Source organism: Calypte anna, chromosome 1, assembly GCF_003957555.1.
Source record: "Calypte anna isolate BGI_N300 chromosome 1, bCalAnn1_v1.p, whole genome shotgun sequence".
Taxonomy (NCBI): Eukaryota; Metazoa; Chordata; class Aves; order Apodiformes; family Trochilidae; genus Calypte; species Calypte anna.
Window position 1 is genome coordinate 138504750 of NC_044244.1, and position 24494 is coordinate 138529243.

General features: G+C 42.1%; 1 protein-coding gene across 1 annotated transcript in view; it reads left to right on the forward strand.

Annotated features, from left to right (window-relative positions):
- SH3RF3 (SH3 domain containing ring finger 3) overlaps positions 1-24494 on the forward strand; it is a 252996-nt gene that overhangs the window by 196719 nt on the left and 31783 nt on the right. Inside the window, exons 5-8 of the mRNA XM_030458181.1 lie at positions 8632-8732; positions 13505-13675; positions 16998-17248; positions 21272-21576. Of these exons, the coding sequence (XP_030314041.1) occupies positions 8632-8732; positions 13505-13675; positions 16998-17248; positions 21272-21576 (828 nt within the window). The remainder of the gene's footprint in view (positions 1-8631; positions 8733-13504; positions 13676-16997; positions 17249-21271; positions 21577-24494) is intronic.

The following is a 24494-nucleotide window of genomic DNA, read 5'->3' on the forward strand; positions in this document are numbered from 1 at the left end:
ACCAGAGTATGAAATCAGATATTTTGAAAGCACTTCTCTATATCATTAATTCAACAGCTGAAGACTACAGGCCTTCCTTTACATGTTTTCTGTTCTTTAAGAAGAAGTACCGCAGCTGTTTCCCAAAATCCATTTGGAAATAAGTGATGGTCTAAAAAACATGTTCATTGACTGCAAACTTAGGGATGCTCAAAGGCAGAAGAAGCAACTTCAAAACACTTCAGCTGGATAAAATAGTGACTGGAAGACCACAACAGCCATAACACAAAACATTTATTTTCAAAGAGGTGATGCTAGGATCTTCATTTTGCTTGCAGCCAAATTTACTTCTTTGGTTTTGTTGCATGCTGAGTATCACTCATTAATTGGAAGATCTCCATCTAAAAGGTAATAGTCTCTGTCCATCATGAAAAATATCCTATCAAGCAGGCAAAATGGATTTTTATTGAAGATGTAAGTAGTCCTGCAGGCCTGTGATGGAGCTGAAGTGGAATTAGCTTAGGGGTGCAGAGGAGCAGTTCGTAACTGAGATTCCCTGAGGAATAGGGAAGGTTCCCCTGGACAATCATCATGCCCAGGCCTCAGGTGGCTTGTCTTGCTTCCATTTTCACCCCTTATGAATTATTATTCCCTGCAATTTGGAAAGGTCATAGGTCAGTGCTGCTCCAAATCCCCTGGTTTTTAACAGAAAACGCATCTCATAAATAATGAAGTGTGGTTTTGTGTTCACCAGGGTGACAGCTGAGTGAGGAAGAAAGGATCCTCCCCACGGAAGGAACTTCTATGTGTGTTTTGAACAACTCATCACCATGCACAAGAAGTTCACGTGTATCTGCAAGTGTTAGTACAGGCTCCTAACCAGAGGCCACATGTTCAGGAAAAGCAGAGAACAATGTCTTGCATGCTTTCAGTCCCAAAGAGTGACAGTATTTGAAATGAAAAATGTTCCTTGAAGTGTCCCACTGTATAAATCATTTTGAAGTGTGACTCCTTATCAGTTATTTAGAAGTGCTGAATTTTAGCTAAGCAAATGTAATAGCAGAAGTCTGGTTGAGGCTTGGCTGATAACCTAAATGTGCTGACCATGAGAAGCATACAGATTATACATAAAATCCAGAGACTAAAAATGAGCTTTGAATTTTCAAGCACTCGAACAGGGTTTGAGAAAAGAGGAGAAATTCAGGTATTTTTCAGCATTGGCCTGGAGTTCAAATTCTGTCCAATCTGCTCTGCTGCTGGCTGTGAATGACAGCTGAGTGGATACCCATTAAGGAGAGTGAGACAGATGAATCCAAGGGCAGCAATCTCAGGAGAGATAACACTCAGAGAAGTATTATTATTATTATTATTATTATTATTATTATTATTATTATTCCAACCTGTGCTTCTGTCATTGAGATCAAAATATGTCTTGAAAACCACATAAGAGACTTCGCTGAAGTCTAACCTAATGCTATTTAATTGTGTTTGTGCATTCCCAATTCTACTCAAAAGTATTTAGAACTGGTTCCAGGCATTGACTATTCATTACATTTCTGTTTTGGATAACTTTATAAAGAATTATTGATGGAGCATTTGTAGGTGGGAAGGAGTTACGGTTTTTTAAGCTGTGAGTTTTGAGCAGGCATGTAAACCACATCCTTTTATGGCTACCAATAGGTCTTTGAATACACTATGCATATTGGGATGACATTATTTCTCAAAGCTGTCGAAAATGAGACACTTCAGCTAACACAGTCTATTCACTGACTCCATAAGCTGCTGAGAATCCAGGTCAGAGCAAAATCACCTTTCAGAAGCTGCCAGTTGAGAGACAGGGTCTTCTCTTTACCTTATAATCTGCCTCATCCCAAATATGTTTTGCAAGATTTTTGAAGAACTGCAAAACCTAACTTTTTACAGGATCTAGGAAAAGAAGATTGTGCTTTAGAAGGGTTAATCAACTATGCATGAAATACCATTGACTGTAAAACAAAAACAAAATATTTTTTTCCAGATGGTCCTCAGGGTAGTAGCCCAAAAGCATTTTACCACTGAAATAATTTTTGCACAATGACTTGTGTAGTTATAAAAGAAAATAATTATGAACTTGTTATTAAAATACCTTCTTCTAGAGGTCAAGCATTCACTTTAAGCTTTCCTGTCTCTCTGCATTTGATTTCCCATATTGTTTGATCCCAGAATTGCAAGAAACCATTCACTATAAAACTATTGAAAACCTCACAGTGGAGAGCTAGACACTGGTGCTCAGTGCTGAAAGGGTTATTCTGAGGGAGAAACAAGGCTGAATAAAATATAATTCTCATTATGCTCATCCACATGATGCTTAATTAGTCCTCATTTGGGGAACTGAGAAGCTGCAAACCAGAATAATCAGTGCTTTTATGGATGGTAATGTCAGATGAATGTTTGAAAGAAGATGACAAAAAAATAAATTTGGTTGTTTTTTTTTTCCTTCCAACTTGCAGCCATGTTTAGATTTCAGGATAGTGGAAGCTCAGAAAATACAAATACATGACTTCCCCAGATCTCCATGCAGCTCCATGAGCTCTTCACAGAAGACACAGTCTAGAGTTTTTGAGCTATTATAAGCCAAGAAATAAAAAGAGCAAACATGGTGCTAGGACAGGCAAGCATAATATTCTGCCTCACCTTCATCCACAGCTAAATATACTTAGAGGTTGTAAGAATCTCTCAGTAAATACTAAATAAATACTAAATACTCAGCAAAATAAATTTAGCTCCAGTTTTTGCAGGAAGGAACTGGGTATTTATGCAGCTATTTATGCAGCTGCAGCTGTCACCATGCACATTTGTTTATTTTTTTCACACACATACTATTAGGGAAGAAAAAGTCTTACTCAAGAACCGTTAAGTCCATCTCAGCTTCCACTTTAGTAATTAGCATTTGATGAGGCTACTCAATCTTTTGTGTAGCACTTTTCATCAATAGTTGGTGACACTACCACACATTAAGTGCTAATTCATTATTTTTAGGAGCATTAAGGCCTGGAGTGATTGCCACAGTCATTGTTTTATGGAGGCAATGAATTAGAGAAACAAGTCGCAGGAATCTTAAAGACCATTTGCCTACTTTTTGTGATTTTTCCAGAGGATGGTACATCAGTTTATGTGAGTTGAATGTTTGAGTGCTTTTCTCTTATTTTAAATCAATACTAAAGGGAAATTTAAAGTAAGCTGTAAATATGCATTCAAGACATTAAAAGAAATTTTCCCATGAATTAATGAATGTGATAAGTGCCCTGTGGTGAGGCAGTGCTGGATTTGCTTTGAAGTCAAAATAGAGATTTCTGGTTGGTGATTTCTAGATGATAAGAGCATCCGTCTGATAGCAGGAGCAATTATTTTTCCGTGAAGGCTGCTGCAACCTGCAGCATCATTGTGCTCTGTTCCCAGTTTTATCGCTGTCTTCATGATTTCTATTCCCCTCCAAGACTGAATCCTGTGCTTTTGCAAGGCACTCCACTAATCCCGACAGGCACCATGTCTTTTCAAATTAAACCACAAATGTGGCCTTAAAGTACTGGTGAAAATCTAAAGTAAATCTGTAAGGAAGAGAAAAAGATAGTTTATGCTGGAAGTCCAGACTACTAATTCTCCTGCTTTCATAGAGGTGTTGATGGGAAGAGAGAAAGGGAATAAATTTGAGATTAAGTTTCAGCCCATATGAGTGGTTATTACCTTTAATTTCCTGGCCTCTGTGGGCTTGTCAGTAATGTTTTGCCAGGCTAGTTGCTTTTAATATATGTCAGAACTGACACAGGAGGCAGCGACATCTCAGCAGTGTATTATTTACCCAGGAGTATACACTGCAAGCTGTAATAGAAATATATCATTACATATACATTAAAGTGCAATTTGTTTTGATCTTTCTGTAGTTCTCGTGCAAATACTACTTATCAGAGGGAGGAGGAATGAGACACATCTGAACTTAGACATCTTGCAGTGACTTCTGAGGAAGTCAAACTATTTCTTCTCACCAGGGAAAGTTGACCCCCAGTCTGAACAGCCATCTGCAAAGTTCATTTTTGTCAGATAGCTTCGGCTCTCTTCATCTTGCATGATGCCTGAACAGTGGCTGGTGACTTACTAAACACTTACTAAAGAATCAAAAAATGGTGTTGGAGATGCTGTGTGTGTACTGAGAGCAGAGACCCTGTTCTCCACTATTGTTTTTTTGAAGAGGACCATGCTGCCTCTAAGACTACATCAAGCCCCAAAATACTTTTGAACAGAGCCTTTCTCCATTCTTGGACCTTGTGCAAAGTCTTCTTGTAAGAACCAACACAGAGACAGAGAGGAAGAAACAGACAATTTTTAGGGAAGCCTCCAGGCATGACTTCTGAGTTTCTATAAGACATTAGCTTAAGGGTTAGGGGGAGAGGGGGAATAGAAGGAGCTGTGGTGGACATAAGGAGCTGTTTTTACAGTCAAAAAGCAAGAAAACCTTGTATTTTAGCTACAGCCCATGGGTATGTAATCACCTACTGAACCAGAACAGATGGTGATAAAAACAGAGAGCACAACCTGAGCTGGGAGTGAGATCTTTGTCATGCAGCATCTTCGTGCCTGTGTGTATAGTCTGGGAGTTTTACTCAAGATCTAGCCTTCTGCAGTAGAGGTGAAGCTGCTGTGCTGTTTTATGGGCACAAAGAAGCAGAAATTAGTGCAGAGACATCCAGAGGTGGTCTCCAGCATGCATGCGTGCAGCCGCTTTTCCCTGCGGACTGGCAGCTGGGGCCATCTTGTCCTTTGGAAGAGAAAAGCTGCTGCTGCTGAGCTGAAAACATCAGCAGTAAGTGGAGCTCTGAGGATGCCACATTGTGGTGGGAGCATGAAGAAGTCAGATTTGGCTGCTTAGTGGACTAAGTAAATGAGATGAGAGTTGGCAGTGTCTGGTTCAGAAAATCACACACCACCGTGAGAGTAAACAGTTTCCTAATCAGGAGTGTGCTACAATAGGATTACCCAGCAGGTCATGTCTGGAGACTCAATGGCCAAATATTTAAAGGCATTAGTGGCTCATAAGGAAAGAGAGGGGCTCCAAATGGCATTTTCAGAAGTGACTTATATTACTTATATTGCAATAAAATCCGTGGGAACTGGGCAGTGAAGTGCTGCTTAATGCCTTCCTGAGAAAACTCTGCAAGGTGCCTGATTTTCTCAATAGATGCCCACGTGGCTCTCAAAAACCTGGCTGTCAGAGGCATCCCCTCCCAGGTAAGGCTTAGCAACAGCGAAAAGCAGAGGTGGAAGAAGGATTAGGGCACAAATGCTGCAGTGCTTGTGCCCCCCCCTGTGTAATGCCTGTGCATGGCTGTTATTGCATGCCTGGTTCCACAAGGTGAGTCATGCAGGGATGTGCCATCAGAGAGGCACAGAGACCTTCCAAAAGGTTATCAAAGCAAACAACAAAAAAAATCAGAGCATCATCTTAGATTCCCATTCCCCTGAGCCTATGAAGAGCAAAGGAGGATGTGTTAAGTACCTTGTTCCTTAGATCACAACAGCAAAAGTACAACCTGGCTCCAGGGCTAAATAAAGAAGGAAAACAAACTAAGCCCTGCTGCCAGCTGTGATGGAGAAAGTCCTGCTGTGTTTTCCAGGAATATTGTTACTCTTACCCGTAGTGGGCAAGACCAAGATAAAATTGTAGGAATGGAAAGTGGAAAGGGAAACTTCTACAGAGATAATGAAATGTATGAAGAAGTAGTAGATTATTCTTTCACAAAATTCAGTGTCCTCAAAATCTATTGCAAATATTATCTTGTTGAATAATCTAGCAATATTGTATCTCCTAATATCAGCTAATTAGTGACAAACAAGAGCCAGTGGGACCTTGAAGTCTCAGAATGCCTTCAACTGCAGTTTAAATTCAAAGGTGGTGAAGATTCAGCTGCATAACAATCAGGCAGCCACTGAGAGAATTCATCAAGGAACAGAGAGGTGGATGAAGCTGCAAAATAGAATACTTGTGTGAAAGTAAATGTCAAGTTGTGAACAGAGAAGCTGAATTCAATGCAGAGGAAGGCCAGCAGGTCCTATGGAGTAACACCTGATGATGAATGGTGGGGTCATAGGCAGACTGGCAAGTACATCACCGTGTCAAAGCCTGTAGGGGAGAACAGCTGAAGAAAAACTGAAGCACAGTAAGGAAGTAGGCACCAATTTAGAGTTTGGATGCCTATGATACTAGGCTGTGCAAAGTGGCAAAAATGAATGGTTTGTAGGGCACCAGATACACCAAGAATTACAGTAACAGGGCATACACAAGAAAGTGAATGTGAGAAGGACAGAGATCATACAGGACATTGGAGATTTCTTCAGGCTTACTCAAGGGAAGAAAGCAACGTTGTCATCTAAGCAATACTGAATGACAATTACATGATGTCATAATCCCTAGGACTGGATGTTAGTACCAGTGTAAAAGTGCATAAAAGGTACTTGGGCTTCATGCTTCAGTAACAGGGGAGTTGTGGAAGCCACCATTGCCAGTGCAAACAGACAGATACAGGAGGCTTAGACCCCTATGCTTTCCAGGCTTGAACTTCTGTTTTTCTAAAGTCAGACTGGCTTAGCCCATGATGCCTGCAGTGGACACTCTTACCTGGGATAGCAGCACCTCTGCAAACTTCACAGAAGAGCGGAGAGAGAGGATTGTAGGAGGTAAGGGAGGAGTAGCACGTGTCTTACCCAGCTGTCATCATCTCTGCCTTTACAGTTGCACCCTAAGGCTGTTCACTCAGCCCTCTTTTATCATCAGGTAAAAACAAAATGGTTTGTCCTACCAGCAAAGGGTGGGGACCAATCTGTTTTCCGTTTCCTTGGAAGCAATTTCTTTACCTCAGAGCAGACACACACTGGTGGCACAACATGAAGGAGTTTGAACCAATTGATTTTTCACTTATCTCTTGAGTGAGGCTGCTGCCAAGACTCTGTGCAGCATCTTCTGCAATCCCTAAACCCATTAACCAGCTCAAAATAACAAATCAAGGATCATTCTCCAGCTATCCCCACATTTTTGAGTGGGTTGGCATTTTTTTTTTCCTGTAAGTTGATATTATCTCAACTGACATGACAGGGAGGATTAATAAAGCCTTAGTCACAGAACTGGAAGGAGTGCTTACTTTTACACATAGGACTAAGAGTTGTCTGGAACTTTCCTAGTTTGAGCAAGCAGCCAGAAAATGAGGGGAAATAATGAGAAAAAGGAGATGTAGTTGTCACTAGAACTTCATGATTGAGTGTAGGTGTTAGTGAAAGACAGCTTGCTGCCTGTTGCCAAAAGCTTTGGAATTGCAGAGCAATGTCTTCATATTTTGCTGCATGATATCCTAATGATATTGTGTTAATAAACAGCAAATCAATATAGCTTAGCAATACACCATTGAGACATGACACTGTAATAACTACATGTGCCTCTTAGGAATAAGGTGACCTTGAAATCCAATAATTAATTTGCCCTGTAAGTCTTGGTTTAATTTTGTGTGTTAGTTTAACTTGGTGTCATTTATAAGTGCACAAAATGTCCCTATGTTTATGTTCCCAGAATAAATCATATTTACTGTTAGATAGTATTTGGAAACAGAAAGGCTGCACTGGAGGTCTGTGAACTGCTCAGAATCTTTGCTGCATGTAACCAGCTCTGTCTGAACCTGCAATTTGTGCATAAGCTTCAGATTCTACTTTGTAGAGCCATTCTTCATAGGAACATGGATTCAGCATTTGATTAAACTAACTGAAAAAATATTTTCCTCAAGTAAACCATTACAGGTCCCATCAGCCCAGCTCTGTCCTGTCTTTGCAGCAAAGATCTGTTGCTACAGGCCTTGGCATTACTTGGCATTACTTTAGGAGAAATTTCCAGTCAGAGTTCATTTTTTACATAGATGAATGAAACTTCAGTGAAACAACACAAAACAGTTTGCCCCACATACTTTTGCTGAGGATTAAACTTTGAAAAATGAACTATTAGGTTTAGAATTGCCTTTCAGTATTAATAGCTGAGAAAGATCAGGCTATTTCTCTATGACAGAAGGGATTTATTTGCTGTGGCAAGAGTGGAGTGGGTCCTACTTTCTCTGCTCAATGGTATTCCTGGTTTAAGTTGTGTTGTCACCTTTTTCTTAAGGAGGAGACTACTCCTGATGATTAAAACAGTACAGAGGTGGGATTTCATTTTGGAAATTCAGTAGTATCTTGTCCATAGATCCATAACCATTAACCAAAAGAGTGCAAATGTTAAAACAAGCTTTTGAGGAGAAAAGGTTATCTTTACCAAAGAACGTACTATTGCAGAGATGTCCATGTTGAGCTGGTTTTACAAAGCAGCCAAGTAATTTTGCATTCTAAATCACAAGGCATAGCTAAAATTCTCTGACAGGTACGTGGAAATACTGTTAATAGCCTAATATCCTCTGTGTCAGAAATGTATTTTTGGAATGTGTAAGGCTAAAAGATTTGGGGTTTAATGCAGTATCATGGTTATAAAATCTTGACATTGATAAAAAGGTGTGATTTTTTTTTTTTCTTTTGCCTTCACCCCATGGCATTTTAGGAAATGGTAAGCTTCATCTTAATCCTTGTACATTCTTCTTTGTGTATTTTCAGGATTCTTCTTCTATTGGAACAACCACGGTGGCTGGACCCAGGACAAGTGCAATAATTGGAGATCAGGGAACACCACCGAAGGTCCAGCTCCCCCTTAATATGTAAGCAGCTCATCTCAGTCACTGTATACTCTTTGTTTCCAGTTGTGTGTGCATGTACTTGAAATCTGAAAGCCTGAATTTCAACTTGGGAGCATTCTGAGAGAGGCTGTAGTGTCATACATGACCCAGCATCTGCTGAAATTGAAAAATGAGTAGAGAAAGGCAAGACTTCCCCTTTCTTTATGAGCCCTTTTAGACTCCTGGTATATTTATTACAGCTGCATGAATCACTGTGAAGCAAAAAGAATGCCTCTGGGCTACAAGAAATCTTCTGCCTTCATTTAAAACTCTTCAAAAAAATGTAGTTTCATGCAATCAGATACCTCAGACATTTATCATTAACAGAAAAAATTGACCAACTGTATTTTTTCAGTGCCATAAACAAAGGGAATGAGTGAACTTTGTATCTTGGGCACATGGGCTTATTGAATAGTGTGTAGAATAACAGAAGGTTGGCTAGACACTGAACAAAAAGAGTAGACTTCATTGTAATAAATCTATTCAAGCCTGGTTGGTTTATCTGGTACCTGTCTAGTTAAGCTACTGAACCCTTTTGTCTCATCACATATACATTGTGAAACAAATATATAGACACACCTACATATATATGTACAACAGTATTTTAGGGGTTTATGGTATGGCTAAAAGAATAAGATCTGAAAATAACACAGCAAATCTGCTTGAAGGAGAATGGGGGAGCTACAACAGAACCAAACCAAATCTGTTCTTCACTGCAGAGGTGAGATCTTCATACCTGAGGGGTACCACACATCTCTTAGAGAGAACTCATCATCTCCTTGTGGTCACCATGTGCAGCCTGTGGGGCACAAATTTATTTCAAATGATGCTCATACTAGGAAGCAGTAACTGGCAGTATTTCCAGTATTTAGTTGCTGAATCAGGACATTATCCAGCTCTCTGGCAATGCCCTTGTATCCATGCCTCAGCAAGCCTCCTCTTCTCCCTACTATACTTCTCCTGTTGTCTCCCCTGTGAATCAGCCTGGCAATCCAGTCTGTCATTTTGTATTTGCAAGCCAAATTCTAGTCAAAGGAGAAGCTTTATCTGAAAGCTGTAGCAGCACTGGAGAGTCACAACCTTAGAGCCCAGGGGCCTCTGCTTTATAACTGGAGTCACAGACAGCTCCCCAGCACTACAAACATGAGCTACCTCCTTACTTAGCCCTTTTTGCAGGGAAGTTTTTATGAAGATTTTGGCTTCCTCTAGGTCCTACTCCCTAACCCTTAGCTAAAAATAACTTGCTATTACATTTTGTGAGATTTCAGCTTGTTGTTTTAACACTTTTTCTTGGTTGTAGAGTTTGCTGGTGAAGTTTCACACCTAAAATCTAAAGAAGGGTGAAATGTGTCCAACAGCTTTGGCTTAAGGCAAAATCTGCCTCAGAAAAGGGGACCACTAGCCCTGATCCCCTGCCAGAGGAGAAGTCCAAAAACCCTTTCTGGGACAGAAGCTGCCTGCACTCAAATTGTTCTCAGTATCCTGCCAGCTCTCCCACAGCTCCCACTCCTTTAGCGCACAGGACTTATACCTATCCCCACAGGAATGGCATGTCAGCTGCAGCCAGGCAGCAGACCCAGGATGGGCCTTTTGCTGGGTTTGGAGCATGTCTGAGGGATGGGATGCCATCCAGAGGGATCTGGACAAGCCTGAGGAGTGGGCCAAGGTCAACATCATGAGGTTACAAAGGCTATGTGCAAGGTCCTGGGGGAGGAAGGGACTGAAAACAGCCCTGCAGAGGATGACTTGGGGATATTCATGGATGAAAATCTGGACATGAGCCTGCAATGTGTCCTTGTAGCTCAGAGGGCCAATTGTATGCTGGGCTCCATAACAAGAAACTTGGCCAGCAGATTGATGGAGGGGATTCTTCCTCTCTTTTCCACTCTTGTGAGACCTGGCCTACAATACTATGTCCAGTTCTGGGGTCCCCAACATAAGAGGGACTGGAGTGAGTCCAGAGAAGGATCATAAAAATGGTCAGAGACATGGAGCACTTTTTCAGTGAAGAAAGGCTGAGAGGGTTTGGGTTATTCAGCCTGGAGAAGAGAAGGCTCTGGGAAGACCTTGTTGCAGACTTTCAATATATAAAGGGTACCTATAAGAAAGACTGGAACAAACTTTTTAGCTGGGCCTGTTGCAACAGAACAAGGGGTACTTGTTTTAAATTAATAGAGGGTAGATTTATGCTAGGTGTAAGGAAGACATTTTATACAATGAGGGTAGTGAGACACTGGAAGAGGTTTCCTGGAGGGCCAGTAGACGCATTCTCCCTGGAAACATTCAAGGTCAGGTTGCAGTGGGCTCTGAGCAACCTGACCTGGTGGAAGGTGTCCCTTCTCACTGCTGGAAGGTTGGACTAGGTGACCTTTCCTTCCAATCCAAACCATTCTACAGTTCTATGAAGCTGTGATTCTATGTTATTGGAGGAGACCCCCAGTGACAGGCATCCTCACTGCCCCACATCAGTGATGAGATTACTGATACACAGAGAAAGTACCAGTCACTTCCATTTTCCCAGTCACGTTATGTAGTTTTTACAGACAAGTTTTCATATGCTTAGCAATACAAAGATTGCTCATTTTTGGCACGGAGTCAAAGCTGAGCTGTTGCACACCTTTTAGTCTCTGCAAGGATTTTGACACTCTCTCTGGGGGATATTTAGGTCCACTGTGATGTTGGTTATTCAGGCTTACTAGAGGCTGAGTTGGGGTAATTTGTAGGGAGGAACAGAAAGAAACTTGTAGGAGTCATGGAAACAGCTGCAAGGAAAACCAGTCTATGATCTACTTAAGGGTAATTTTCCTTGCAGCTTCCTCCAGCATCTGTATGCTGAAATAATGTAAATTACATTATTACATGTAGACCCTTGGAGTAAAGGTTAAGTAAGTCTATATGAAGTGCTTTGTCCTTGACCCCCTTTCTTAACTCTAGCTTCTGATTATGAGCCCTGTGCAAGTAGCAACTTAAAAAGAGGTAGTCAGTGCCATGCTCTCTTCTCCCTGGAGTGAGTGCACTTGGCACTTTCCATTATGTCTTGGCAGAAGACTGTGCTGAAGGGTTAGCACTGAAGTGTCTAACCTTGTGTCATGTCAGAGGGATGCATTATAATGTTCTTTAATTCATATGTAGCCTCATGATTTCCATCAGGTAAACAGCTACAGACCTTCTCAAGACCACCTGATTGCAAAGAGTGAACAAAGAGCATGCAGGATGGTTTCTCCCATCTGTTGACTAAAGAAAAATAGTTTCTGATTAGGTCTTTGTACCCCATACACGTGGGAAACGGAGCCAGGCACATCAGCCTAAGCATTCCCCAAGGAGCTCTTACCGAATATTACATATTCTGCTCATTACTGGTGTTTATTTACTGCCTTTAGAATAAAAATAAGAAAATCTACTGGTACCATAAAGGAATAGAATCAGGAAAACTAACAGGATTTATTAAGCTATTATATTTGCTGGAGAGCAGAAGTAAAAAGCCATATATCATTTTTTATTGGCTGCAAGTCTACAATTACAACAGTTACAGTTTTCATTATTTCTCTGGTTCACTGCTGTAAGGTGGGCAGCAAGCCTTTCTCACAACCCCCACGCCTAAGAGCATTCTGCTGCACTTTGTAGTGTAAATGCACTTCCCATAAGTGTTTCCCCACTTGTCTTTGTCTCTCTGCGGTGCCTGTAATGCACAAAGAAAAAAAAATCTCAAGAAGGTTCAACCTTGATCAAGAAAACCCTTTTTGCATTTGTAGAAAGGCAACAATACCAAAATAAAATTGATATTTACAAAGGAAGTGTTGTTCTGTGTGTGCATTCTTGCAATCCTATCCCAGCTTTCCATCATTCCCTAAAGTGCAAGCAATCTTTCTTAATTATCAACAAGGATGTCTCTGAACAGAGAAAATACCTTTAGGGACTTCAAGTTGGAGTCATTTCACAATATTAGACACATCCCTGATGTAGTGATGGAGGAACAAGAGAGAGATAAAAAGAAAGATTCTAAACAAAGGAAATAAATAAAAACTGTAATTACATAAATAAATAAATAAATTGACATATTAAGTCCTGGATTAAATATTTATTAGAATACTTGAATTTAATACATCTAGTGCTGAATTTTACCTCTTTGCTTACTTAAGCAAAAATCCCCTTGCAGAATTGGGGCCTCTGTCACTTTTTGTTTTACCCACATGATACAAGGATTACCATAAGAGAACAGTATGGTGTCTTGTTCTTCAAACTGGCCAGAATAAATAGCCTCAAGAAAGCTGCAATAAGTCTGCCTTAAACTTTTATAAAGTAGTTTACCCGTAAGAAAAGTTTCTTCTGAAAATCCACAGTAGAGGCAGCTCCCACCCTGAAGCATATGAGTATATACTTCACCCAGATGTTAAGCTTTGCAAAGCCTCCCCACTCAGGTGCTGGTTATTCTGGCTGCTTCAATTGGCATGTCCTTCTGAAACTGCTGCCAAATTCTGAACTTTGGTGCTGCTTTGTGACAGCATTTACCTTGCTTCTGCCCTGGCTGAGAAGTATGTGCAGCAAATTTCTAAATTGCCCCTTGATTTTAATCTGATTTGTTATTCCCTTATTCCCTTAGCACCCACTGGATCTCATCTGCTTGGTAATGATGTCCCTTTTTAACCACTGTTTCTGAGTAGTGTTTCTGCTCACTTTCTGCCCTGCCGGGCTGGAGTTGAAGCTGTGGTTGACATCAACTATGTGATTTCTTTTTGTGTGACTTCTCCCCACAGCTACCTAGCCCTGTATGCCTACAAGCCTCAGAAGAACGATGAGCTGGAGCTCCGCAAGGGTGAGATGTACCGGGTCATTGAGAAGTGCCAGGATGGATGGTTCAAGGGGACATCTCTGAGGAGTGGCATGTCTGGTGTCTTCCCAGGCAACTACGTGACACCTGTTTCAAGGTGAGGCTATTGGCCAGGGTAGGTATACCTGCTGTGGGACTGGAAGGGATTCTGCACCTGGAGGATGCTGAAAACAACGTTGAAGTTCTGCTTTTAAATCATGTGCCCCTTCCAGAAATTTTCTGATGGCAACATCATTCTTTGCAAAATTGGCTAATAAAACTTGGCTGGTTGTAGCATTGGTATTTTATCCATGTTCTCAGAAGACTACACTAGTTGTGCTAGGTAATGGCACAGACTTTACAAAGTCTGGTGTGCCCAGATTTTAACTATTGTAAAGAATCTGTTTGCTAACAATTTTTATTGCTATAAAACTACTGGATATGTGATGGGGGCATACAAAGTAAGGGATACTTGTGTCTTGCTTTTCAGTAGCTCCTCGTGTAGATTTTGTTTCTCTTAAATCAAAGGTCTTGGATTGTTTGGATCAGGACTAATGTTTGAACAGTTAAAATTCAGAAGTTGTAGGACAGTTCATTAATTTGTCTGATTTCAGCTGCCTTTGTCTCAGGTGCAGGAGGAAAGGAAAGAATAGTGTGTTTGGGGAGGAATGCCATTTGTCAGTTTTATATTGTACAGTATCAATCAAAGGTTGTTTTTGATCAAGAGCCCACTATGAAATAGTCTGGAAGACGAGGAGAAAGTTCATCAGTGTGCCTCAGACTGTTTTGCCCCATTTCTCCTTATCTCCTTGAGACCAGCCACAGATTTGCAAATCAAAATCACTGCTCCTTGTATGCTCTCAGTCTTTCCTCCCACATGCATGCAGTTGCCACCACATTTCACTCCTCTCTAGTGAAAGGCACCTCACAACTCAGAAAGCATTGATCTTGAAAGATTGATCGACATTTGTTCCATTTTCACTTTTTGTCAAGTTTGTAAGATGGGGACTTTGCAAGACAAACAATTAAGAGAAGATTAGAAGACAATAACTAAGCCTGTTGACAATCCTAATACTGAATTTCAGTCAAAAGACCATATTAATTAATGGAACCTTCACTGTTCATCAGCCTAAATGTATTTACCTGATTTTATGGAGCCCTTTGGCTGCCCCCACTCCTTGTCTCTTCAGCTCTTAATTAGTCAAGAAGTTGATGCTGAAGTGTTGGTGATCTGAATCAACAAGACTTTATTAAATGCAGCATGTCATGGCTAGAACAAGACAGAGAGAACTGCTAAAGGGCAAAAGTGCTTTCCACAAAACCTGAAAGCAGCTTTATGATTGTATTTATGATCCTGTGAGCTAATTAAGTTCCTGTGTAAATCACCCTCAGTGAGAACAGCAAGAAAAATCTTATAACAACAAAATCTCCTATTTGCTGCACTTTCAACTTCCTTTGTTTCCTTTTGACAGCAAAGCAGAAGATTAGATTCATATATGTGTTTTTCTGCCACTCCCTACAAAACCCAAGAGAAAGAAGTTGCCCATGAATTTAATAACACTGAAGTGGATTTTTAAGCTGTCAAAGCCCATGAGTGAGCTGAGCATGGTAGGAAAAGGACAAGACCCTTTAGATGGGCGGACAGGCGCAGGGCAGCAGAGAAAATTTGCCACATCCAGCATCTCTCCAGCTCTGTGGGAGTCACAGATAGTTTCCATACCTGTCAGTGTGCATGTTTGACTGGATGCAGTTTTCATTGGAATGTTAGGTGTGATTTTCTGGCAAATTCAATCCAGCGCAGATGGCCAAGCCAGCTCCAGCTGAACCTTGCTGCTGTCCTGCCAGCTTTTCACAGCAGATGACAGACAGTCAAGAATTCCATCTGCTGGGATTCCCAGCTTTCTCCTACCTGGAGGCTGACAAAAAAAAAACATTGAAGAAGAAAAAAAAAAACAAAACCAACAAACAGAACAAGAAAAAAAACCCCAACAGGTTAATTTAGCAAAATGTAATCCAAGCAAACGTTGCATGGGTTTGATAAGTCAAAGATTTTATGATGCCTTAGTGTTTTCTTCCCTCCTATAATTAAGGAGGAGTGGGGATTGGGCAGAAGGGATCTTTTACACTTTTGGACGGTATCTTCTCTCCTGTGTTTGGTCTCTTTCTCTCCGAATTTCAATCTTTTGGCTCTTCCCCTTTCCACTCTTTTCTTAGGGTTGCTGCTTCTGTCTTTCTTGTCCTCTGAATTGGGCCAGATTGTTCTGCACACTACATGTTTCTGCTCTTTTCCTCTGTGTATTTCCACACAATGATTTTCAGGCCCCAGAAGTTCTCCCAATTCCATCTCCCATAAATTGGTCTCGTACCCTTCCTGTTATCTTCTCCTTCCTTGCTAACGCCACAAATTTCCATTTCTTCCACCATACTTTGTTCTGTATCATATTCTCTTTGCTCTCTTTTCCTGGAGGAGAACCTTGGCACATGGAGCAGCCCAGGAGAGGAGAAGAGCACAAAATGACCCCCCTGTTTCATGGCAGCATGAAAATTTCCTCCCTGCTGGGGAGGAAATTACTCAGATATCTGAGTAAGAGACTTGAAGAAAATGCTGCTGGGCAGCAGCTGAGTTTGTCCATTGCTGTCCCTTTGTCCTCTGCAGTGTCCTGCCTCAGTCAGGAAGTTTCTAGATAAGTGGTAAGAGGACCAATACTTGCTCTAGGCTGAACTCCTTATGTAGGAGAATCCTTGTTTCTTCCCTCTGATGTCTATTCAGCCACTCAGATGAAAAACAAGCTATGCATGGAGCCTAAAGTGAGCAAGAAAAGAGGGAATGATTATTCTTTGGATTTCTTTTCCAGTAAAGTCAGCTGCACTCCCTTCCCCTTTGCATTTCCCCAGCATGTCTATGTTGGGGCTGGTTACATCAGTAGGGTAAATGCTCAGCCAAGCCAGGCCCTGCCAAGTCTGTTGCTTTTCAGTTCCCTTCAACAGCCACACACATATTTGGTGTTATCCATCTTTTTTTCTCCCTGCGGGGCTGTGTGCAGGTTTGGTCCTAAGAAAAGATCTCCAAGACTGTTTTAATTATCACTCCATTAGTGCCTGCAAAACAGCCTCTGGCACACAAAATGACATTTGGGAGATATCTGTTTCTTCTGAATTTAGCTTGGTGATTTTACCAGAAATTATTCAGTCAGAAATGTAGCACAAGAAAAAAAGTGATGAGAAAAATTATCTTTTTTCCATTTTCACTTTGAACTTCTTCCCATAGGATAAAGGTGCGAAAACGTCCCCCAGCACGCTTACAACCCTGTCCTGTGCAAATAAATATATCTCATTTTATTTTAACACCTGAGAGGGCATCACCTTGAATTCCCTACATAACTGGGGGTGTTTAACTGGGTACCAGCCTCATGCTTCCCCTGTGCCTTGTCTCCATGCAGGGTGCCAGTGGGAGCCGGGCAGCCCAGGAACAGCAGCACCGGGGGGGTTCCAACAACCAAAGGAGCCCCGGGAGCCATCCACCCCGTGGGGACCTCTCACACCAACACCACCACCGCTGTCAGACCCGTGGTTCCTATCACTGTGCCTCAGACCCACCCCCAGCTACAGGCAGCCTCCCCGCAGCTGAATAACTGCTTGAGGTACTCAGCCCAGCAGCCAGCCAGCCAGACCCGCAACGCCATGCAGATGGGTATGTGTGTGTCTGTGTGTCTGTGTGTCTGTGTCTGTCTGTGTGGGCCTAATGGGGCCCCTCGACCTGTGTCAGTGGGATTGATGTCCTACCCCTCCAGTGCAAGACTCTCCAGGCTGCCCCACCGCTCGCTTTCTCCTTTTAGTCACAGCTCAGTCAATGTGGAACAGAGTATGTTTTATTTGCTTGTAATATTTATGGGCCTCTATTGATCCCTGGGAACCACGTTATGTTTATCAGATTGTTCTGTTGCCACAGCTGAAATAGATTACAGTGTTTACAAATATTTATACAATTTATCTGAGTGAAAGCAAGCAGCACCCTGCATACTGAGGAGATGAATGGTTCCGAGTCCGGTTGGATTGCTGAAGGAAAAATACAGCCCTTATCACAGGGCAAGTAACACACAACTTAAAATTAAGAAGCATTTCATTGGGCTTCAGGGATGAAAGGTATTTATTAGGAAGAACAGGACCCAGCGTTAGCGATAAAGCAAAAGATCTGAAAAAATACTGCCACCTTTTTGAAATGCGAATAAGAGCTTCTCACGCTGGGGGGCCTCTGTTCTTTCTCAGTTTCCTTTCTGATGTACAGCATAATTTTCTAGAGTACAATTTATCCCCTTTTCCCTGGTGTTAAACAGCTCTGATGTTGAAGAAAGTAAAAGTAAATCCTGTGGTGGAACTTTATAGCAAAATTTAAAGCATTTTGTTTCTGATATTTTATAGGGATGTGAGCCATTGTGTTTACAAAGGTAGAACAGTAAGTACTGTGACTGCTGAAAACTGAGCTCTTAGATATAAAACAGGGCAGGCACAAATGAGAAATACACTGCAGTGTAAGTCACAGATTCATACATCCTGAAGCCAGAAGGCACCATTATGACTGTCTAATCTCACCTCCTGCACAGTCCAGACCAAAGGGAAGAAAAGTTAATCAAATACATGTGAATCTGAATCTCAAGCAGTGCAAATGCTTCTGCTCAAAAAACAGTGGCAGGACACACAGCAGCTGTGTCACACTGGGGAATAATTGATTTATCCTCCTTTTGTCTAGTTAAGACAGTGCTGCTTTCTTAAGCAGTCACACCCTTCCAAAAGCCTTTCTGCTCCCACAGTGCAGAGGCAGAAATGCTCCCTCTTCAGCAAGGCTCTCAGGAAGTGTTCAGGTGCTCCTGGTGCCTTCCATGCCCATAGCAAAAGGCAGAGGAACTCCTCTGAAACTGAGGTGATGGGTCATTCTGCACCATGCACCTGGCATGCCCAACACCTTCCTTCCACAGGGCTGCTCTGCTACACCACCAACATCCTCCCTGATCTGAGGTTGCTCCTCCAGATCACTGAGATCGTAAAGTGCTGAGGGCTGTCGGGCAGGGTGATCCAGGGACCACAGAGCTGCTTCAAAAACTCCTAAATGAGGAGTTCTCCAGCCTTTCCAAAAGATTAATGAGATTCTTATTTTAATTAAAGAAATCTGCCAGGCCAAATAAAGAAAAAATTTCAAGATTATCAATATTTTTCTCCATAATGGATGTCCTAACAGTATACTGTGAACCAAAGCCCCTCAAAAGATCTTTATAGTTCTGCAGGACAGGGCAATACACAGGCTTTTGGAAGAGCTTTCCACAAGAGTTGAGCTAGCACAGCATTCAAATCCCATTTCTGTTGTCTTGTAATATACATGAGTAACAAATCCATTTTGCACAAGGCCACTAATGTAAGAATACCCCCCAAATGAAATATGAGTGGTGTAGAACAAAAATAGCCATCAGTGAGCATTGCTAATTAATAGCATGTTTGATGCAGCATGGTCCAGATCCAGATCCCAGAGCAAAGGCATACATTGTAACAGTAAGCAGATGAAATTACAGAACAAAATGTGAGAGCTCTGCTCAGAGCTGATTTTTCTCAAGCCATTTATTTTGCTGTTTCTCATGTTTTCTTTTTCCTTTGTTTCTGGAAACACTTGAGTCCTACATGAAAGATATACCTAATATGATTATCTAATCAGTCTTCTGCATCCAAGTACATGCAGTGAAATTCCATTATTGTGCTTTTCCTCTAAAGTTAGGAAAGCCATTGCTCCCTACAACCAGTAGTTCAAAACCGTGACCCTGCAAGCTTAACCATCCCAGAAAATGAGATTTCTAGCAGCAATGGTTGCTTATCACACAGGTTCCGAATGGGAAAATCAGAAGGAGGCAATCACTTCAAGATAACAAGTGGTGCCCTGTCTGGCTTTCTGGAAAGAAATTGCACTTTTCAATGTATGTTCTTGACAATCCAGGGAGAAGGAAATGGTAATTAATAGTGACGATAATCTTGAAGATGTCTTCAATAATGACTTTCAGGCCCTTCCTCATGCTACATAGTAAAAGAAAATTAAGTTCAAGACTGGTTAATGATAGTTTGGTTGTTTTTCTATGAGCAACATTAATAAAAAGAGATGTTTTTAGAGTTAAGGAGTTGCTGTGAGAAAGAATCATGTCATCTTTGGAGGTGCTAATCTCATGATCGCTGGCCCATGATGTCCAGCATTGCTTTAGATAATAGTGCATAAAGCTGAGGGAAGAAATTCCCTCCTGGCAGGAGTGCTCAGCTGGTATACTGAGTATGATTAATGGCACTCTTTATCCCATAAGTCACTGGTAATGGGTGCTGCTGTTAACCACAGAAACAGAAAATAGTGACTTGAGTCGTTCTACCGTTGTTCTTTCATTATAGATTGAGTGAACTCCAGCTGGTCCTGCATAAAAATTTATCCTTCAGCTGAATTTGTAAGAAAACCACAAATCAGAGTGGGTCAGAAGTTTTCCAGGAAAATGGTTCTTGGTCAAATAAAAGATTATTTGCTGAATTCAAAGGTTTTTGTCAGGAATGGATGTAGTTCAGCCTGAACTGTGAACCTGTCCTGGCTCAAATTGCAGATACTAGACAGCTGCCCAGAGCTGCTCTCAAAAGAGAAGAACAGAGCAGTGAGCGTATCCTATGTTTTCACATCTCAGGTGAATGCCCTGAGATGAGGCTATTGTGAGGTGGACAAGTAGATTGTGCTCAGAAAAATGTTCCAAGTTTCAGATTTTGCACTGAGGCAGAACTGTGAAACCTTGAAATCATTTGTGAAATGGGCGTTATCCAGACAATCCTACTACTGAATTATTTAGGTGAGGGAATATCTGAGGGTGGACTTGGCTTTTGGTCTGTACATACTTGAAGTGGAGCTGTATGTAGCTCACACCTAAGCAATCAACCCACCTGGAAGTCAAAGGCAGCATCATTGTGGAAAGGGACCTGGAGTTTTGTCACCCTTTTTGCAACATGAGGCATGCAACAGGCTCCTGAATCCCTAGAGAACTGACCCTGTAAGTGTGTTGTGGTCACCATTAGACAGATGAGTGCTAATTCTTAGTTTCTAGTTCTTAGTTCCTCTGCATGTAGGCAGAGGAAGCAAGGCTAAAAGGCACTGCGTGGTCCCTTAGGGACTTTGCTGGCAGAGACAAATCTGAGCTCGGAAATCCCTCTGTGGATTTCTGCTTAATTTATCTTGTGCAGCACAGTGATGCGCTGTTGATCATTTTGTTAGGGCTGCAAAAAGGGACCTTCCTTTGTAACTGCAGTCTGTGAGGTTGGCGTGGATCATCTGGGATAACCCTTTATGTCCTACGTTGCATAACTCCCAAACCTATCAGATTAGGAGGGGTTTGGAAAACAGCTCAGCTGGAACGAGATAAGGTATTTTAAAAATACAGTAGGCTTTTAATTTCTTTCCGGGCACGGGCAGGGATGGTCAGGTCATTCCCCCATCACATCACTAGGCAGGACCAACTGCAGACAGGACTCGCACAGCCAGGAGGGGGTGTTTCCAGGATTGAGGACGAAAAGCAGGCTGAGATATCCCGGGTTAAGGTTAAGAGCTCTCTGCTGAGCCCCGGCACCTCGTGGCATCCGTGGCCACGGTCGGGCGAGGTCTGGCGGCGCACGGGGTGCGGAGGGGGCTTAACCATTCCCTGTCCTCTCTCCACAGCTCACCCCCCGGTGCCAGCCCCGGAGCGTCCCACAGCCACGGTCTCACCCCTGCGGACACCCAGCTCGCCTTCCCGCCTGCCAGCGACATCCATCCGGCCTCACCCCGCCGTCTCCCCGCAGCACGGCCACCAGCCCCCGCCCCCCGGGGCCCGGACGCTCATCCCTCTCACCTCCGCCGCTGCCGCCATCACCCCGCCCAATGTCAGCGCAGCCCACCTCAATGGCGAGGCAGGAGGAGGGTCCCTGGGTGGCCCTGTCACCCCTGGCCCCACGGGCAAAGCTGAGGAGAGGAAGAATGAGAAGGTAAGGGCCGCCGAGCTGCACTCCACACTCCCGCCACCTCTCTCCTCCCATGGGGCTGTTAAGAAGAGACTCTGCAGGCACCCTGGTGGGGTGGGAGCCGGGTTGTGTCACCTACCTGTTTGGGCATCCTCATCTCACGTTTTTTCATTCTTCATCCTTTCCCAGGCCCATCCCCAGCACTTCTATCATGGTAACCACTCACAGGTGGGGAATGAGGCTGAGCTGCTATCTGGCTGAATTTATGTGTTTCTTCTAATGACCAGCACCCAGATCTGCAAACTTGCAATGATGCAGAAAGGCATTACAGCAGGGTCTTGGTCATAAAAACTGGATGGCCAAGGCAGAAGCCATCTGCCTCATTGCGTGGAAGAAGATGCAATAGATACCAACCCCAGCGTGGTAGGCAGAGGCACAGTAAAACAGTGGCTCATGAGCAGCAGGATCTTTTCTGCTTCTCCAGGAACATCTCAGTTCTTTGCTTAAGCTTCTATTGCAGTGGCACAGCCAAAGAGGGAGAAGGAAATTAAATGCAATTCATTTGGACATAGGTACACTGCACTGTAGGTCAATCTCTTAAGAGCCAGCAGCTCAACTCTATGCACCTTGCTAAGGGAAGCAAGCATTGAGAGCTTCTTAAAGTACTCAGCCTCTTGGGTTTTTGACAAATATTTTGTTTTCACCAGATGTTTACGCTGTGTCAGTAGTTCCCATTTGCTGAGGGTTATCCCCATAATGCCTGTTAGAGCCCACTGATATGTATTGTCTGCTTGAAGCAAACTCCTGGTTTGTATCTGAGTAGGAAGAAGAGATGAAGGGGCTTCCTTTTTCTTTGGTCCTGCAAAAAACTCTTGCCTTACTCTCCCTGAGCTTTTCTGTGGTGACAAGCACATGTAGGGAAGGCATTCACATTGTACTTGGTAATTAGGCTGCAGGTCTCTCATGTGGTCAGGGTCACTGACAGTCCCAGCCCCTAGTGTTAAAAGATGAGGAATACAACTTTTTAAATCCTTTCCTTTATCCTGTCTTGAATTTTCTCTTAGTGCTTTTGGTGAAAGAAGGGTGTAGGGCTGTTGTCCCAGATGTAAAATTTAGGTACTTGTTTTCAAAGAATCACTTCAAAGTGTGCATCAAGGACTTCATGGTGTTCAAGCAGAACAATATCTGCCATTTCTGCAAGCTCAAGGAAATGTATGGTATTTGGCAGAAGGTGATAAAGCTGCATGTTACTGCAGGGCTTTGTGTACTGGCATATTTAAGACTTCCTAAAACATAGTGTACTATTCTTTAGGTCCACATATTTTAATTCATATGGGACTGAACACTGAAATTTCCTGTGGGAAACTTTATTGAGTCCTTTTCTAAGATACTGGTTAACATTTCCTGAACTAAAGTTACTGAATTTGAATGTAGGGAAGTAAAGTTATGACTTTCTGAGGTCCAAGGATGAAAAAGCAAATCAAATTGAATTATAGAATCATAGAATGGTTTGGGTTGGAAGGGACCTTTGAAGCTCCAACCCTACTGTGCTGAGCAGGAACATCATCTGGATTAGGCTGCTCAGAGCCCTGTCCAACCTGACCCTGAATGTTTTCAGGCATGGGGCTTCTCCTATCTCTTTCATATACTGTATGATTGCAATGAGTGTTACCAAAGTCTAGTACAATATCTAGGAACTATCAGATAGAAGTGAGAATAAAAATTGGCATCTCTGAATTGGAAAGTGCATAGCTGTGTTCTGTGTTGAACTGTATATCCCTGAATGCCTTCCATGTCATATTTCACTTTCATTTTAGAAAGATGTTATTTAACAATTCTTCCTCTCCTTTCAGAAGTTAGACTGATGTTTGGCCAGTTAGGTTGTGCTCCTAACCTTTGCATAAACCAGATTAAATGACATATGTCTTTGAAGCAATAGAGTGACAGACTTGTATTTTAAGTACAGAAAAAGGAGTCAGAGCTGGGCCATCTCTGCAACCTGTCGTAATATTTCCAAAGTGGAGGCTAGTTGGGCAGGTTTTTGGGAAATAGGGAACAGATGTAACACTGAGAATGATTATCTGCTAAGAAAGGCAATATCTGTTATCACTACACCTGATAGGGGAAAAAACTAAAAACAGAAGCAGGGACATAACTAGTAAACTGCCAGATAAGCAAAGGTTGGAAGCAATTTATCTGAGTTCAGTCATCATATTTATCAGTCGGGTACTTTGAGATGACAGGAAGAGAGGGGATGTTAGTAAGGTCTTCAGCTATGCTGGAAACAGGATGGAAGAAATGCACAGGTAATTATCTCCTGAGAAAGTGAGATTAGCAAATCATACCTAATGTAAATTGCAGTATGCCAGAAAATGTACATTATTGAAATTGTCAATTTTTGATATCTCATCAAATTACTAAATTTAATCTCAGCTTTGTCTTTCCAGTTTGTTTTGTAGGATTCCCACAAGGATGAGGGCTGAATGACAGGAGAGAGAACATTTTTGGGGAAACATTCTCTTGTTATTAACCACATTTTTCTTTCACACACTGTCAATGTGAGTTCACTACAGTATAGGGAGCATGTGGTATGTCTGAAGTAGTTTGCATTCTTGGATGGACATGCTGAAGATCAACTGGTTTTCATGGTTCTGTTATAGAAGATACTTCTATTGAGAGTTATAGAGACAAACTGCAGGTTTTTGGCATTTATCACTCTGGTACAATTAGAAATGTTGATCCCTGAGAAATTTTCTTCAGGTGATAAGTTTAGCAAGGCTGGTGAGCTACTTGAAGGCCAAGCTGGGAGACAGTGTGAAAAAGTATTTTAAGATACAGTCTTGTACTGATTTATGTTTTATGATTTCCCACCTAGATTCCACAGAAGGATACCAAATGTGACATCAAAGGGCAGCTGCTGCAGGGAGTGTGTACATGCTATT